The 19,723-nt window shown below is 33.8% G+C and overlaps 1 protein-coding gene across 4 annotated transcripts in view; it reads right to left on the minus strand.

Moving 5' to 3' along the window:
* VPS13A (vacuolar protein sorting 13 homolog A) overlaps positions 1-19,723 on the minus strand; it is a 265,169-nt gene that overhangs the window by 183,555 nt on the left and 61,891 nt on the right. For all 4 annotated transcript variants that reach the window (XR_014266082.1, XM_082470763.1, XM_082470764.1 and 1 more), the window contains exons 18-22: positions 17,259-17,448; positions 17,058-17,172; positions 13,163-13,299; positions 11,191-11,323; positions 8,564-8,681 (exon numbers count right to left, since the gene is read on the minus strand). Coding sequence is in view for 3 of the 4 variants with exons in the window: in XM_082470763.1 (XP_082326889.1) it covers positions 8,564-8,681; positions 11,191-11,323; positions 13,163-13,299; positions 17,058-17,172; positions 17,259-17,448 (693 nt within the window). In the remaining variant the exon portion in view is untranslated. The remainder of the gene's footprint in view (positions 1-8,563; positions 8,682-11,190; positions 11,324-13,162; positions 13,300-17,057; positions 17,173-17,258; positions 17,449-19,723) is intronic.

Below are 19,723 nucleotides of genomic sequence, written 5' to 3' on the forward strand. Positions count from 1 at the left end.
TTTCTTTTGATTTCCATTTGCATGGAATATCTTTTTCCATCCCCTTTCAGTCTGTATGTGTCCCTAGGTCTGAAGTGAGTCTCTTGTAGACAGCATATATATGGGTCTTGTTTTTGTATCCATTCAGCGAGCCTGTGTCTTTTGGTTGGAGCATTAAATCCATTCACGTTTAAGGTAATTATCGGTATGTATGTTCCTATTACCAATTTCTTAATTGTTATGCATTTGTTATTGTAAGTCCTTTTCTTCTCTTGTGTTACCCACTTAGAGAAGTTCCTTTAGCATTTGTTGTAGAGATGGTTTGGTGGTGCTGAATTCTCTCAGCTTTTGCTTGTTTGTAAAGCTTTTGATTTCTCCGTCGAATCTGAATGACATCCTTGCCAGGTAGAGTAATCTTGGTTGTAGGTCTTCCCTTTCATCACTTTAAATATGTCATGCCACTCCCTTCTGGCTTGTAGAGTTTCTGCTGAGAAATCAGCTGTTAACCTTATGGGAGTTCCCTTGTACGTTATTTGTTGTTTTTCCCTTGTTGATTTCAATAATTTTTCTTTGTCTTTAATTTTTGTCAATTTGATTACTATGTGTCTCGCCGTGTTTCTCCTTGGGTTTATCCTGCCTGGGACTCTCTGCGCTTCCTGGACTTGGGTGGCTATTCCCTTTCCCATGTTAGGGAAGTTTTCGACTATAATCTCTTCTCATATTTTCTCAGGCCCTTTCTCTCTTCTCCTTCTGGGACCCCTATAATGCAAATGTTGTTGCATTTAATGTTGTCCCAGAGGTCTCTTAGGCTGTAGGCTGTCTTCATTTCTTTTCATTCTTTTTTCTTTATTCTGCTCCATGGCAGTGAATTCCACCATTCTGTCTTCCATGTCACTTATCCGTTCTTCTGCCTCAGTTATTCTGCTACTGATTCCTTTTAGTGTAGTTTTCATTTCAGTTATTGTACTGTTCGTCTCTGTTTGTTCTTTAATTCTTCTAGGTGTTCTTTAATTCTTCTAGGTCTTTGTTAAACATTTCTTGCACCTTCTCGATCTTTGGCTTCATTCTTTTTCTGAGGTCCTGGGTCATCTTCACTATCATTATTCTGAATTCTTTTTCTGGCAGGTTGCCTATCTCCACTTCATTTAGTTGTTTTTCTGGGGTTTTATCTTGTTCCTTCATCTGGTACATAGCCCTCTAACTTTTCATCTTGTCTATCTTTCTGTGAATGTGGTTTTTGTTCCACAGGCTGCAGGACTGTAGTTCTTCTTGCTTCTGCTGTCTGCCCTCTGGTGGATGAGGCTATCTAAGAGGCTTGTGCAAGTTTCCTGATGGGAGGTACTGTTGGTGGTGGGTAGAGCTCTCAAAGAATACTTAAAGCTCAATAATAAGAAGACAATCTGGTTGAAAAATGGACCAAAGATCTTAAGAGCCACTTCATCAAAGAAGATACATAGATAGCAAATAAGCAAAGATGTTCCACATTATATATAATCAGAGAAACAAAAATCAAAATAAGAATGAGATACTACTACACACCTACTATAGTAACCAAAATCAGGAATACTGACAACACCAAATAATGGCAAGGATGTGGAGCAGCAGGAACTCACAATCACTGATGACTGAAATGCAAAAGGGTATAGCCACTTTGGAAGACAGTCTGGAAGTTTGTTACAAAACTAAAGATACTCTTACCATATGACCCAGCAATTGTGCTCCTTGATATTTACCCAAAGGAATTTAAAGTTATGTCCCCACAAACACCTGCACATGGATGTTTATAACAGCTTTACTCATAATTTTATATGAATCAAGTTTATCCACAAAAATTTTATATTCTAATTTTATCACCAAAACTTGGAAGCAACCAAGATGTTCTGCAGTAGGTAATGGATAAATAAACTGTGATACATCAGATAATGGAATATTATTCAGCACTAAAAAAAAAATGAGCTCTCAAGTCATGAAATGACAGGGAGAAACCTTAAATGCATATTACTAAGTGAAAGATGTCAATGTGAAAAGCCTTTCTCTTCTATAATTCCAACTATATGACATTCTGGAAAAGGCAAAACTATGGACACAGTAAAAAGATCAGTGCTTGCTAGGGCTTGAGTGTGATAGGGGAGCGATGAGCAGATTTCTAGGGCAGTAAGAATACTCTGTATGATAAACTCTATATGATACTATAATGATGGCTACATATCATGCATTTGTCCAAACCCATTCAAGCTACAACACCAAGAGTGAACCATAATGTAAACTATAGACTTTGGGTAATTATGATGTGTAAATGTCGGTTTATCAACTCTAACAAATGTACCACTAGGTGGGGGATGTTGTTAATGGGAAGGCTATGCATGGGTGGATGCAGGGGGTGTATGGGCAATCTCTGTAGCTTCCTATCAACTTTTTTGTGACACTAAAACTGTTGCAATATGAAGAAAGTCTTTAAAAAGTAATAATAATTTAAAAAGAGACTGACATCAAAGAGAGAATAAGTTTTCGGTCACCATTTTTACCCCTGTATTTTTATAACTTACTTTTTCAATCACACACAATGACTGCTAAAAAATACCTGAATTCCTTGAGAAAATTATAAGCTTTCTTTTACCTCTAGTAACCTAAATATTTGTAACTAATCCCATACATCCTAATTTAACAGGTACATATTATAGATCTGTCTCATTAATGTACCTGAACTTCTTTTCAATATCTTTAAATACGCCAGCTTAACAACCTGAGGATGACAGGTGCCAAAATACTACCTACCAAATAACAGAGGATTTCCTTTTATCTGCCTTAAACTTTTTAAGCTCAAACTTCAAAGGAAGTTGCCTGATACTTGTAGAGTTCCAGGATTTTATATAATGTCATATCCACTTTATATTGCTCACAACTTACAAAACTGAAATCAAATGCTTCTCAGATTTCATCTTTCTAAATCATTATAGTTTCTGCTTGTGATTATTTTAGGCACAATTTTCTGGTCCAAACTTATAGCCCTTTTAGTATCATAAGAATACTAGTACAAAAGGCTTTCCTGGTGTCTTCTCCCTTTATTGGTTGTGTCTGGCTGTAATGCACTGAACCAGAGTTTGGCAAAATATGGCCATGGATTAATCCAGCCTGCTGCTTATTTTTGTAAATAAAGTATTAACTGGAATACAGCTATGCCCACTTACTATGTACTGTTTATAGCTGTTTTCATGCTCATATAGCAGAGTTGAGTAGTTGTGACAGAAAATACAACATCAAGCCTAAAACATTTAATATCTGGCCCTTTAAAGAAAAAGTTTGCTGACTGTTACACTGGATTAATCTCTCATACTCTTGCATTCCATTATCTGTCTATATATAGACATTTTAACCAACTGCTTTAATTTCTGCTAGGCTGTACATATTCCCTACATTACAGGACATAAATTCTCCCTAATCATAGACTAACAGAGCAATCTAAAGCAAGGGAAGTTAGCCATTTCTTCTCTCAGAGTAATATCACCTTCTTTTTTTGGTACCCTGTAACATCCTAGATTCTAGCATACTTAAGTATAAAATGCTGAAAAAAAAGCTATTCGTAACCATGTTTGCAACAGGAAATGACATACATCTTTGTCCTTTCTCACATACTGACAAACTTTAAAAGAAATATCAGACAACAGTAAATAGGCAGGAGGACACTTGGGAAGGAAGCCAAAGAACCTAAGCGTGTCTAAAGTTAACCTATACCTAATGCTTGATTGTAAACAACAGCAAAATGTATAAAATGGTTTTCTTTCCTCCTCTCTTTCTCAAACCAAATTCCTGGCATTCCTCTGCTTTAAGACACTCAGAGTCCCAGTTTGATATTCTTGAATGAGGAAGTCTAAGAGAATGAGAGTAAACTACACAATGTTTTCTAGAGAATTGAGTCCTATAATTTGAAAGGCAAAAAAAAAAAAAAAAGAGCATTCTCTTCTTGCCTCTCTAGTAACAATTTCACTTAGATTGTTTGGTAGTTGTTAGATGTGTCTTTCTTTAAATTTTAAAATAGGTCTGTGGCTGAGGTTTGAATGTTTGCAAGGGAGAGAAAAATTACTGGTGGAAAGAAAAGGTGAAAGGGCTAGCTACAGTCTTAAACTATTTAGGACTAAATCAGCTAAATAGTCTAGTCTAATTTAACAGACTTCTATATTTAGGATACTGGGCTCAAAGCATCAGTCAGCTAACAATAAAATATAAAGATCTTGGTAAAAGCAAACACACGATAAATATAAAATCAAGTATTATGATTTTTTATTGTAACTTCACCTTTTATTTTCTACAGGATTTAAAAGACAAATGCACGAAAATATAAATCTGGCCTAATGGGTACAATATATAATAGAGATATAATTTGTGACATCAATGACATAAAATGGAGGGGGTGGAGCAGTAAATAGTAGAGTTTTTGTATGCAATTAAAGTTAAGTTGGTGTCAATTTTTTAAAAATTGTCAACTTTACAACGTTATAGGTAATCTCCATGATAACTAAAAAGAAAATATCTATAGAACATGCATATGTGGAAAAGAGAAGGGCAACAAAACACGTCAGAACAAAAAATCAACTAAACACAAACAAAGGCCATAACAGAGGAAAAAAGGGACAAAAAAGCTATAAGACATACAGAAAGTAAATAACAAAATGACAAAATTAATGTGTTCCCCATCACTATTTATTTTAAACATAATGGTTTAAACTTCACAAAGATATAAATTGACAGAATGAATTTAAAAAAAAAAACGGATCAAACTATATGATGTCTGCAAGAGACTGACTTTAGATCTAAGGACACAAATAGTTTGAAAGTGAAAGATATTCTATGCACTAATATCCAAAAGCAAGCAGGAATGGCTACAGTATCAGTCAAACCAGACTGTAGGTCAAAACCTGTTACAAGAGACAAAAGACATTATTTAATAAAAAGTCACTTCATCAAGAAGATATAACAATTAGAAACATATATGCACCAAACATCAGAGCTCAAAAATATATGAAATATTGACAGAGTTGAGGGAAGAAATAGCTCTACAATAACATGAGACTTCGATACCCCACTTTCAATAACTGATAGAACAACCAGAGAAAAGATCAATAAGGAAATAGAGGACTAGAACAACACTGTCAACAAACATAAACAAAACACTCCTCCATCAACAGCAGAATACACATTTTTCCATACATGCACATAGAATATTCTCCAGGATAGACTGAATTTTAGGTCATAAAACAAGAGTCAAAAATTTTTTAAAGATTGAATAGAAAGCATCCTTTCTAATCACAATGGAATGAAACTGGAAATCAACAGCAGAATGAAAAATGTAAAATTACAAATATGTAGAAATTAACACATTTATTGTTAATGAGTCAAAGAAGAAATCACCACGGAAATAAAAAAAATACCTTGAGACAAGTGAAAATGAAAACACAACATACCAAAATTTATAGCATACAGCAAAAACCATGCTGAGGGAAATTTATAGCTATAAACACTTATATTGAAAAAGAAAGATCTCAAATCAGCAACGTAACTCCATGCCTTAAAGAACTAAAAAAGGAGCAAACTAAACCAAAAGTTAGCAGAAGTAAGGAAATACAGATTAGAGCAGAGAGAGAGAAAATAGAGAATTGAAAAATAATTGAAAAAAAATCAACAAGAGTTTGTTCTTCAAAAAGATGAACAAAACTGAAGAACCTTTAGGTAGATTTAGATAAAGACAGAAAAGACTCAACTGAAATCAGAAATGATAGTGGGGATATCACTATCAATCCTACAGAAATAGGAAGGATTTTATGCCAACAAATTGGATAACCTAAATAAAGTGGACAAATTCCTAGAAACACACATCTATCAACACTGAATTTTGAAGGAACAGAAAATCTAGATAGACCTATAACTAATATGGAGAGTGAATCAGTAATCAAAAATCTCACAACAAATAAAAGCCTATGATCAGATGGTTTCACGAGTGAATTCTACCAAACATTTAAAGAATTAATACAAAATTTTCTCAAACTCTTCCTGGAAACTAAAAAGAAAGGAATACTTCCTAACTCATTTTAAGGACAGCATTACTCTGATACCAAAACCAGACAAAGATACTACAAGAAAAGAAAACTACAGACCAATATCCCTTATGAACACTGATGCAAAAATCTCCAAAAAAACACTAGGAAACAAAATTCTCAACATTATATTAAAAGGATTATACACCATGACCCAGTAGGATTTAACCCTGGAACGGAAGAATGGTTCAACATATGAAAACAGATCAATGTAATACACCACATTAACAAAATGAAGGGACAAAATAACACATGATCATCTCAAATGATGAAAAAGCATTTGGAAAATGCAACATGTTTCCATAATAAAAACACTCAAAAACTAGAAATAGAAGGAAACTACCTCAAAATAATAAAGGTCATATATGAAGAAACCACACATAGCACACTCAATGCAAAAGACTAGAAGCTTTTACTCTGTGATCAAAATAAAGGATGCCCACTTAAATTACTTGTATTCAACATAATATTGGAAATTCTAGCCAGAGTAGTTAGGCAACAAAGAGAAAAAAAAGGTATCCAAATTGGAAAGGATGAAGTAAAACTGCCTCTGTTCTAACATGAAGTGGTCTTATATGTAGAAAATCATAACAATTCCACACACAAAAAAAATGTTAGAACTAATAAACAAATTCATCAAAGTTTCAGGATACAAAATCAACTTGGAAAAATCAATAGAGTTTCTATTAACCAACAAAGAAATTAAGAAAACAATTCCATTTATAATAGTATAAAAAGAATAAACTTAACCAAGGAAGAAAAAGACATACACTGAAAACTACAAAATAATGCTGAAAGAAATTTAAAAAGACACAGGTAAATGGAAAGACATCTTGTATTCATGTATTGGAAGACCTGATGTTAAGATGTCACTACTGAAAACATTTGCAGATTCATTGCAATCCATATCAAAATCTCAGTGACAACTGTTGTTAAAAATAGAAATATCCATCTTAAAGTTCAAAAGGAATCTCAAAGGACCCCAAATCACCCAATCAATGTAGAAAAAGATTAATGTTGGATGACTCATGCTTCCTGATTTCAAAAGTTACTACAAAGCTACAGGAATCAAAACAGTGTGGTACTGGCATAAAGACAGACACAGAGACCAAGGGAACAGAACAGAAAGCCCAGAAATAAACCGTCACATATATGGTCAAATGATTTTCAACAAGGGTGTCAAGACTATTCAATAGGGAAAGGCCAGTCTTTTTAACAAATGGTGCCGAAAAAAACTACACATCCACATGCAAAAGAATAAAGCTGGATCCTTACCTTACATCACATCCAAAAATTAACTCAAAAAGGTTTTCTAAGCACTAGAAGTATAAAACTCTTTGGAAAAAAATATACAGGAAAAACACTGGATTTGGTAATAATTTCTTAGATATGACAAAAAAAGCACAGGCAACAAAGATAAATTAAACTTAATCACAATTTAGCTTTTGTGCATCAAAGGATGCTATCAAAAGAGTGATAAATAAGACAATCCACAAGAAGAAAGAAAATATTTGCAAATCATTTTATCTGGTAAGAAGTTAATATCCAGGAAAATATTTTTTAAAAAACCAAAACAAATCTCCAACTTAACAACAAAAAACACAAACAACCTAATTAAAAGGTGGGCAAAGGACTTGAACAGACATTTCTCTAAAGAAATATATAAACTGCCAATAAGAACATGAAAATATGCTCAACATCACTAATCATTAGAAAATACAATTCAAAACTATAATTAAATACTATTTCACACCTGTTAGGATGGCTATTATTTTTTTGAAAAGGAGAAAATAACAAGTGTTGGTGAAGAGGTAAGAGAATTGGAACCCCTGTGAATTGCTGATGGGAATATAAAATGGTGCAACTGCTATGGAAAACAGCAGGACAGTTCCTCAAAAAATTAAAAATAGAATAATCCAGCAATTCCACTTCTGGATATATACCCCCCAAAATTTAAAGCAGGGACTCCAATAGATATCTGTATACCGATGTTCACAGCAGCATTATTACAACAGTCAAATGTCCATTAACCCATGAATGGATAAATAATATATGATATATACATGCAATGGAATTAGGCCTTAAAAAAAATGAAATTCTGACATACACTACAACATGGGTCAACATGAAGACATTATGCTATGTGAAATAAACCAGGCACAAAAGGAAAAATATTGTATGATTCCACTTATATGAGGTACCTAGAGTAGTCAAATTCATAGAGACATAACACAGAATGATGACTGCCATGGACTTGGGGGAGGAGAGAGTGGGGTATTATTGTTTAACAATGGGTAGAGTTCCAGTTTGTGAAGCTGATATGGTGGAGTGGTTGGACAAAAATGTGAATGTACTTAATGCCACTGAATGATACACTTAAAAATGGTAAATTTTGTTATATATATTTTACTACAAAAAAATCAATGAAACATGGTATTTCTTAGCTATATAACTACTAAGAAAATCTACGATCACATGAAACAGGTAATACATACTTGGGCATCCTTATATCCATGAAAACCATGGCCTTAGAGAGTTCCACATTGAAGTGCATAGGTACCAAGATATGCTGTGTGGATACATTGAGTTTTCGTGCTTCTTTCCAATTATCACCTAATTACAGAAAACAGTACATGTTTAACACATGTGTAATTTGAAAAACATACAAAACCTAACATTACCATTAATACTTCGTAGTCATACAGTGCATGGTATGAGGAAATCTTCCTACATCTAGATAATCTTAATGCCATATTCCCAGGTACACATACTCAGCAGGTAAATTCTTTTCCCTTTCAAAGACTCTATGTTTTAATAGCGAAAATGTTTATTAAAATGTTAACAACAACATAGTTTTAATCAAATCTACTGTGCATCCTTGGCAATCACTATGCCAACCATACATTACTCAAAAAACAGGGCTCTGAGGCAATAATGAAAAAGGTAGGGAAAAGTGCAGTTCTTCAGTAGTAACTAATAAAAGTTACATTTAAGATTTATAACTGACACTGTTCTAGGCAATGCTTAAATTTTCATTTAATTCTCAGAATGATGTATAACATCCCATTTTAGAAAAATGAGACTGAGAGGAATTTACAGCTTGCTTACGGTCAAAAAGCTAGTGAGTGGTAAGGTTGACATTGTCACCCAGGTCTGCCAACATGCGATCCTCTGGCAACATTCACTGCAGTGTAACAAGCCTAAATGTTCAGTAAAGGAATGGCTAAATAACTGACAGCATAGCCTTAGAACTTTAGATAGCCAGTAAAAATCATGAATTTAAGTGCCCAAAATATTACTGGTAAATGAAAGGGAGGTCAGTATATAAAACTATGTAAATCATGTTAAAAACGCATTCACAAACACTCCCAAACACCACACAAAATACATCCCATACATTCATAGGCACATACATTGAAAAAAACACCAAAAGGATATCCACTGAAATATCAACAATGCTCATGTGTGAGCAGTAGGATAAAGAATGATGTTTTTGTTTTTCTGTATTGTCCAGATTTTCTAAAAGACATGTCTATATTAGAAAGAAATAACTTTTAAAATTTATAACAAGATTAATGGGATCCATATAATACAAAGCAGGTTCATGTACATTACTCCATTTGAACCTAATAATACCATGAGTCAGTTAAATCTTCAGTCAAGGAAAACAAAGCAAATGAAAGCTTAGACTCCTGAAGACAGGTAGTAAAATGGACTTTATTACAATTTTTAAAATTCCAACAGTACCAAGATAAATGAAATATTTCCTTCACTTCTCAATTTACAGATAAAAAATAAGGTATTTAGAAGCATGTGTTTCAGTATTTATCAGGGAAGTCTATGACACAATTACATAAAGTAACCCCAATGTCAAAAAAACCCTGCCCCCCAAAAGATTTAATTTTTTAAGAATAGTTAATGCTTATCAAAAACAACTCCAAGGAATTCCAATAATTTTCAGATAATAATAATGAAATACTGAAAACAATTTTTTACAAAGCATCTCAATATCTTTTTTTTTTTTTTTTTGCATCTCAATATCTTAACTATTAAGTATGGCTCATGGACTTTGAAAACCAGTTACCAAAATGTATCAAACACACCAAACTATAGTAATGTATTCCTTGAAAATAAATTTATGGATTTTTCTATAAACAATTTGCATTTGCCATCCACTATACTTCTGGGCTCCTTTTACACCAACTGAAATATGATAAAAATAAAAACCAAGTTCATTACTCTTAAAGCAAATATAGTTAAAGAAAAAAATCAAATGTTCCAGTCCTATATACACTAACATTTTTAATAATCATAACTTTAGGATCTCATTGTTTCTCCTTCTATTAGTTAGCTCAGATAATTAAAATTTGACCATATACACATCTCAATGTTCACTAACACCCTGGAGATTCAGAAGCAATATGACAGTGGAAAGAGGGCTCAACTAGTCTGGGCTCTCTATCTACGTTAGTGGCTCCTGACAAGTGAATTTCTGGCTTTGGTCACTTCATCTAAAAAACTATATCCAGATCAGAGATGCTTATTTGTACACCAAAGTGAATAGGGTAAAGGCATTCCTAAGATAGTGACCTTCTTCAGTCTTTGTGTAGCTGTTTACAGCCTGGGCTATCAGAGCCCCTAAGCTGGCTGCCTCTGGCCTTGAGCAGCCTCTTCTGGTTATCCCATTGTGTAATACAAATATCACTTTAAATATGTGCCAGTGCTTTCCAACCTTTTCCAAAGGTTGGAAAACACTGGTATAGATCAGGATTTCTCAATCTCAGCACTACTGATATTTGGGCCAAGTCTGTTGGGGGGTGGCTTTCGTCTATATTGTATGAGGTTTAGTAGCATCCCTGACCTCCACTCACTAGATGCTAGTAGTGCCCCAACTCCCCACTCGTGACAACAAAAAAATGTCTCTAGACATAGACAATGTCTCTTGAGGGATAAAATCACACCTACTTGAGAAACTGCTCCTAGGAAATATCTACTATCACTTCTAATTCAAAAAGGTAAAAGTTCTAACATATTTAGGATGAAAGTCTTCAGAGAAACTGTCTAAAAACCTAATTAATCACTTCAGCAAAACAAATCAACAAATAATGCACTGTATACTTACCAACTCTGCTGTAAAGCAGCTGTATGCTTGTAAGCTGAATATCAAAGGAATCATAAGCTCTACACATTATCTCTTCAAGTTTCGCCCCACCTTGTTTTAAATCTCGTAATTCTGAACGAATTTTACTTGTCACCTTGAAGATAATGTTAATAGTTTAAATTACTTCGAAATGAAAATATAAAAGTTTTTTATCTTTCAGACTATAATATAAAAATTTAACAGGAGAAGATAAACTCACAAGCTGACATACATTATAAGACTATTAGAAATGTCTTTATCCATGACATATATAGTGAGAAGGCCAGATATAAAGTAAATTTTTACATATTAAGTTATATTTTCCAGTCATTTCTATTAAAAAAGGGGAACAAAGCCAGTCCTGGTAAATAATAGACCTAAAAATTTTTTTAATCTGCTAAGAAGCCTTTTTATTAAAAACAAAATTAAGAGACAAATATAACTTACAAAATGTTTCCATGGCACAATGACAGATATTCAGATAACTTTATAAGAAGAAGTGAGAGTCCACAATTAAATATTAGTGTACCTGAATTTTAGTTCCAGCTCTGCCATTTATGCAACCCCAAGCAAGTTATAGTTGTACTTCCCCTTGCTTGGTATACTATGCATACTACTGTTTTCACTCAAGTATCCTGGAGATCACTTCACAGTAGTATATAAAGATCTTATTCATTCATATTTATATATATATACACACACACACACACACACACACACACACACACACGTATGTGTATATATATTTTTTATTTTAACATTTTTCCTTTTATTTTACATAGTTCATGTGAAGTAGACAGTCAAAATTGATTATCTGTTTGAAAGGTAATAAATTTTAGGCAAAAGGTTAAGCAAATTGCCTCAGGTCATAAAACTAGAGAGATACCCTTCTGACCACTATACCTTTCCACTGGCTGTTTCCACTAAACCGTACTGCCCATGAACCAATTCCATAACCAATTTCAAATATGAATAATTATCTGTATAAAATTTTATTATAAATGTAAATCCAGCAGTGTCTACATAATTACTAACTGAAGAGTAAAAAAAAAAAAAAAAAAATATATATATATATATATATATATATATATATAGAATAAAGGAGAATGTCAATAACAAGGAGAGGCACATATTTGTTAGGTAGCCAGAAAGAGCATTCCAATATTATCCATCCCTTCTGGGTCTTTAAATTGTTAGAGTTATTCCTCTATATTTCACGATCTGGAGTACTGCTGTCCAACAGAACTTTCTATGATGATGGAACTGTTCTCCATCTGTTCTAATACGGTAGCCACTAGTCATCTGTTACTATTAAACACTTGAATGTGGCTAATGTAACTAAGGAACTGAATTTTTAAAAATTTTAATCAACTTAAACAAATACATGTGGCCAGTGGGTACCATACTGAACAGCAAAGATCTAGAAACACTGAAAAACAAAGTATTCTCTACTCAAAACTGAGGGGAAAAACATACATAATTGAATAAGAAGCGAAATGCAAGAAGACCATCTCTCAATTTTAGGATTATTTAATAGAAATATTAAAATGCCAATGTCTAAAGTATATACACAAACAATTTCAGAAGGATGAATATATATTTGATTACTTCCAGAACTCCCTTCCACTCTACACATTTTAATTGACCAAGTAATAAATTTAAATTGAAAAGGAAATAGACTTCTCAAGCATTACTCTCAAATTTTATAAATATAATTCTTAGGTTCACCCCTGAGCTTCAGCACTCAATGGGTCATTTTCCTATTAGAAATGTAGGGAAACTATCTAATTAAATGAAACTTCACTTTACTTGCCAGAAGGGAAGATTTCTCAAATCCTAGTTTCTGCTATTAAGCTAAAAATTAATATACAAATCAAACGTCTAAAAACCAAAATACATCTTAAACAAAGAAACCCCATAAATGTCATATAAAATAATTATTAGTAGTATATACCTTTAGATGACCAAGATCCAAAAGAAGCAGATTTGATGTAGGGCTAAAAATTCCATCTTGTGGGATAATAATATATGAAGCCTTCAAATTAATTTTGAGATCAAGAACTTTCTGTGTTTCAATAATATACAGCAGACCTGCATAAAAGTTAAATCTATACAATGAATTGTTTTCACAAATTACTCAAGAAATAGAGAATCATTAAACACATGAATTGGTAGCACAACCTTAAAATGATGTGAAATTAGTATTAATTTTAAAATAACCTTGAGCAAAATATTTTCATTATAAAGTAAGATATTTGTTAGTCAATGTGTATACTCATTAAATATAACTGAGTACAAAACTGGAATACTTCTTCAAAAAGAAGTTTTTGACCCATAAACCCAATTTGGGAAAACTGGGGAGATACACATCTAAAAAAATTAAGTTACATGAAATATTAGAATCTATATAATTCTTCCCAATTCGTGAACTTAATACAGCTACATCTACCATACTGAACAATGATACTTGATCTTTATATTACTCTGAGACAATGAAAATCCTGGATTATTAAATCATCTTCAATAAAACTGTATGTAAACCAGAAAAGGGAACCAGAACTTTCTATGAAAATGGATGAATCTACCAAAATGAATTTTAACTAAGATAAAGTCTTGAACTTATACTAAAACATTTAACTAGATTTCTAAATCTTGGTAACATGAATAAATAGGTAGGCAAACCTACTCTTCCACTAAAACCAACAAAAATGGTTGGATATAAAGCAAAACAAACAAACAGCAACAACAAAACCTACTAAAAACACTAAGAGGAGGCAAGAAAGTAAGGATCTATGAAGCCAAAAATCAAATTGAAAGAGAAAACCTAACAGATTTAAATGGGAGCCATAAAAATTTTATTCTGAGACCATTTTCTGCACTTGGTAAACTTTGGAACTCCTTTCCATAGCCTCACAGAGTATAAGGAACAGATGACAAAAACGAGGAGTCTAGCAGGAGTTCTTTTCATAAATCTGGGATCTAAAAGGTACATACTCAAAGTAAGAGTAATCCAGAAGTTAAACCTCCCTGTCCCTAAAACCTACCCATAGGCGAATGCAAAGAATGTCTCTGAAAAAAACTGGGAAAAAGGGGTAGTCTCCCTGTGAATCATAATCACAATACAGTCCTCAAGTGGATATGTAGCACAACTTTTGTCATTCCAAAATATCTCAAGTAATGACTTTAGATAGTGGCCCCACCAACATGCTCAAGATACCTGGCAGGAAAAAATGAAATTCTTCCCTGAATGAAAGTCCATTTATCCTAGACTTCAGGGAACTCTCCCAAATAATTTTCCAATAAAAATGAGCAGCTCACAATCAAAAATCAACAAAAAGACAAAGGTTAACATGAATATAAGAAAGAGCAGAAATAAAAGAGAGGAGAAAGAAAAACACAAAAGTCTTCACATAATGGAACTGAAGAGATAATTATCTGGTGAGACAATATAAAATAACTATACTGTTGACCCTTGAACAACACAGGTGAGTCCACTTACACAAGAATATTTTTCAAAAGTAAATATTTACATTACTACATGGTGTCTGGTTGGTTGAATCCGGGGATGTGGAAGAACTACAGATACAGAGGGCCCACTGTAAATTATACACAGATTAACTCTCGCATTATTCAAGGGTCAACTGGGCTTATATGTTTGAAGAAATAAAAGACAAGTTTGAAGATATCCATGGGAAAGAGAACTATAAAGAATAAAAAATCAGATTTTAAATATAACAAAGCAGAATTCCTAAAATGAAAATATAATCACTGAAATTAAACTCAATGGGAAGATTATTAAGCACATTAGACAGCTGAAGAGGGATTCAGTAAAAATCAGAAGATAAATTAAAGGAAATTACCCAGCATGCAACAGAGGAAAAACAGATGGAAAGAAAACAAAATATATAAGTTAAGAAGAACGACAGAGTAAAAGAAGCTAAAATATATTTAGCCCGAGTTCCAGAAGAAAATCAAGAGAAAAAAAATCTGAAGAGTTAATGGCTAGAAATTTTCCAGATGGATTTTCTAGAAATAATTAAATCTACCAATCCTCAAATTGGTCCACAGTTGGATACATCATACTGAACCTATAGAATATAAAAGATAAAAACATCTTAAGTGCAAAAGAAAAAGGACAGATAATCTACAAAGAAGCAGCAAACACACCAACACCTGAATTTTCAACATCAGTAATGGGAGCCAAAAGACAGTAGAATGGTCACTTCAGTGTGCTAAGAACAATATAATCACCAACTCTGAATTATATATCCAGTAAAAAAAATCTTTCAAAACTGAGGACAATTACTTTCAGACCAAAACCAAACAATACAACAAACAAAAGAGTTTGCCATCAGCGGACTCTAAATAAAGAAAAAAATGTATAAATGAACTACCGAAAGAAAAGAAATAATCCCAGATAAAAGGTGTTAAATTCAAATAGGAATGAAGAGCAAAGAAAGTAGTTGATATATAGGTAATTATAAACCAGCATTGACTCTACAAACAAAAAATGTCCTATGAAGTTAAAACAAGAAAAAAATAACAATAGCATGTAACTAATGAGGATGGTGAAAGGAGTTCAAGTGTTCTAAAGTGTTCCTTGCAATGACTGGGAGAAGGTAAAATGTTTTATTAAATTTTATCTCAACAAAAATTTGTGTTTTAATTACTACAGTAAAAGGAGAAAGAGAATATTTAAGTTTCAAACGGTACAAGGGTGGGAGTGGAGGAAGTAATGCTAGAATTTATCCCAAGTCAGGAAAGAAAGGTCAAGAAATATAAGACTGTCAGTATCACAGCTTGAAAAACATCTCACTATATGTTGTTGACATGACACATCTAAAAATAAAGATAGAGGGAAAAAGTAAGTAAAAGAATAAAAAAACATATAGCAGGCAAATTATAACCAAAAGAAACCTAGAATATCCATACTAATATCAGAACAAAAAAAGAAAAAATATTAAAAAATTGAAGCATGACTAAAAATATTGACAACTTCATACAGAAGAAAGATTTGGTTCATTGGGAAAAAAATATCTCTGCATGTACCTAATATAGCACCAAACTTTATAAAGAAGAAAATTACAGATCTACATGAAATAGACAAATCTAAATTGAAAGTTTGGTAAATAACTGTTAGAATATGGTGAAACAAGAAGGAAAAAAATCCAGTAAGGATACAAAAGATTTGAAGTACATGATAAACAAATGTGACTTAAAGGATATGTATAGATATTAAAAAGATATGCTTTTCAAACATATGTGGAATATTTTTAAAATTACCATATATTGAGTCAGAAAGCAAGTCTCAACAAACTACAAAGCATTAAAAACCACAGAGATCATCTCTATAGTCAACTATATTTTAAAAATGGAATCTCTAATTTAAAATCTTCCCCAAAGAAATCTCCAAACCCAAATTATGCCAAACACTGAAAGAAGAAATGAGACCCAACAAACCAATTGGCTGAACAAACCAATCTTACACAAACTCTCCAAGAGAATAAAGAAGGATGGAACTTTTATTTTCTGAGGCCAATATACTAAAATCTGGAAGTCATTACAAGAAAGGAAAATGACAGGCCAGTTTCTGTCATAAACAGAATTTCAAAAATCCTAAAAAAATTTTGCAATTAACTTGAATGTGGTACATAGGTTAGACCTTTCTAAGTGTAAGGAATGATTATCATTATACCTAAATTTAAATATAAAGGTACCAAGTTAGCTTCAATTAAAACTGTATCTAGTCTAGAAATATAAACTCAAAAAATACTTTACTAAAATCAGCACAACATGACTGAAAGTTCAGTATAAGTACTTAATTCACCAACATTAATACTGGCATTTACCTGCTGCTGTCTTATCACGAAATTCTTCAAGTTTTGTCAAAGTCACTGAAGTCAGCTGTGCTAGATTTACCTCTTTTGGAGGTCTGAAGAATTCCACTATACTATTAACTGTTCTCTGTTAAAATAAGCATCATTAACATGAGGCACAAACTCAAGGCAAATTGAAATATATTAAAACTTAGGAATTACAAAAATGCTTACTGCATCATATAGCATTTCTAAAGGTTCAGCTTCTATGATACACCTTTGAGCAACAGTTTCATCTAATGGATTTATCTCAAATATAATTCGCAAGAGTGATGCAGCATCATCCAATGAAGACAGGAGGCGGGGTTTTGTTGAATTATCTGGTAAGCCAGTAACATGAAATGAACCTATTTTGGTTTCAAATCTGCATGAAAAAAGATAGGACAGAAATTAGCAATCAGTACAATTTTAAAGTATTTTTCAAATTAAAAATAATAAAATAAAAATAAAAACAATTTCACTTTAGGACTTCCCTGGTGGTGCAGTGGTTAAGAATCCACCTGCCAATGCAGCGGACACAGGTTCGAGCCCTGGTCCGGGAAGATCCCACGTGCCGCAGAGCAACTAAGCCCACGAGCCACAACTACTGAGCCCGCGAGCCACAACTACTGAAGCCCGTGCACCTAGAGCCCCTGCTCCGCGACACGAGAAGCCACTGCAACAAAAAGCCCCCACACTGCAACGAAGAGCAGCCCCCACTTCCCGCAACTAAAGGAAGCCCGCACATAGCAATGAAGACCCAACACAGCCAAAAATAAAAATAAATTTATTAAAACAAAAAAAATTTCACTTTGCATTTCTTGCTACTCCATTCCATGCACACCGAAGAAAATATACAACTATTAGATCTAAACTGACATAGATTAATTCACAAAGAACTCTATTCACATGTTGATTTCCAGATTAAGAAGCTTTTGAAGGGTCAGGGGTTTCTGGTTCCCTATGAAAGGAGTTTGAAGTCACCACTCCATATTAACAACAAGTAAAAAGCTGAACAAACCAAAAAATCAACAACTCTTCGTCGATATGTAAGAGAGGGGAGTACACAGGGCAAACTGCTGCCCCTAAGACTGAAAAGACAGACAGGGAGTCATGGCTTACCAGAGCAGCGATCTGCAAAAAGGAAACCACCACGGACACTAGAGCCAAGGTTGGAAAACCTAAACTGTAACTGAATTGCTGGAGACTTAGTGTGGACAACTCTGAGAGTTAAAAACTCCAGAGGGAACTACAATGAGGCATCACCTGACACCGGGCAGAATGGCCATCATCAAAAAATCTACAAACAATAAATGTTGGAGAGGGTGTGGAGGAAAGAGAACCCTCCTACACTGCTGGTGGGAATGTAAATTGGTACAGCCACTATGGAGAACTGTATGGAGGTTCCTTAAAAAACTAAAAATAGAGCTACCATATGACCCAGCAATCCCACTCCTAGGCATATATCCAGAGAAAACCATAATTCAAAAGGATGCGTGCACCCTGATGTTCACTGCAGCACTATTTACAATAGCCAGGACACAGAAGCGACCTAAATGTCCACTGACAGAGAAATGGATAAAGAAGACATGATACATATATACAATGGGATATTACTCAGCCATAAAAAGGAATGAAACAGTGCCATTTGCGGAGACATGGATGGACCTAGAGATTGTCATACAGAGTGAAGTAAGTCAGAAAGAGAAAAACAAATACTGCATAATATCACTTATATGTGGAGTCTAGGAAAAGGGTACAGGTGAACTTATTGGCAAAGCAGAAATAGAGTCACAGATGTAGAGACTTTATGGTTACCAAGGCGGGGGAGGGGGGGAGAAGGGGGACGAATTGGGAGATTAGGATTGACATATATACACTACTATGTATAAAATAGATAACTACTGAGAACCTACTGTTTAGCACAGGGAACCCTACTCAATGATCTGTGGTGACCTAAATGGGAAGGAAATTTTTAAAAGAGTGCATATATGTATATGTATAACTGATTCACTTTGCTGTACGTCAGAAACTAACACAATATTGTAAAGCAACTAAACTCCAATAAAAATTAATTAAAATAAAAAACTCTAAGGGGACCCAGCCACAGGGGAGTCCCCCAAATAATTTGAGATACACCTCCAGGAATTCGACCAGGTTCCCACAGTAAATATTGGAGAAATATCCCCTCCTCAGGCAAGTGGAGAGGAAGATGAACCATTTAAAAATATGCCAGAGCACTCTGTTGTTCTTAGCAAGGCCTGCCCTCTGGAGAAACGAGTTCACTAGAGCCTTGCCTAATGGGGTATTATCAGAGCCAAAATCACCAAGAGAAGGGAAATATCCAACTCCAGTCAAGTCTACCACTCCATATGGGGGGAGGGAAATACTCAACTCCAGCCCACACTACCCATTCTATCCCCCCTAAGGGGGTAGGGAAAAAAAACTGAGAAACTCTTGTTAAGTTCACAGTCCAGAGGCACAGGCTCATTCAAAGACTGAGAGCTCATCACAGGACTACAGAACTCTTCCCTTTCTCCCACATCTTATAACCAAATTATTAAGGACCTATTTCCTTTTACCCAGTATATAATGTCTGGCTATCAGGAAAAAATAACAAGGCATACAAAAAGGCAAAAAACACAATTTGAAGTGACAGA

The sequence above is a fragment of the Balaenoptera physalus genome (assembly GCF_965194825.1).
Source record: "Balaenoptera physalus genome assembly, chromosome: 7".
Taxonomy (NCBI): domain Eukaryota; kingdom Metazoa; phylum Chordata; class Mammalia; order Artiodactyla; family Balaenopteridae; genus Balaenoptera; species Balaenoptera physalus.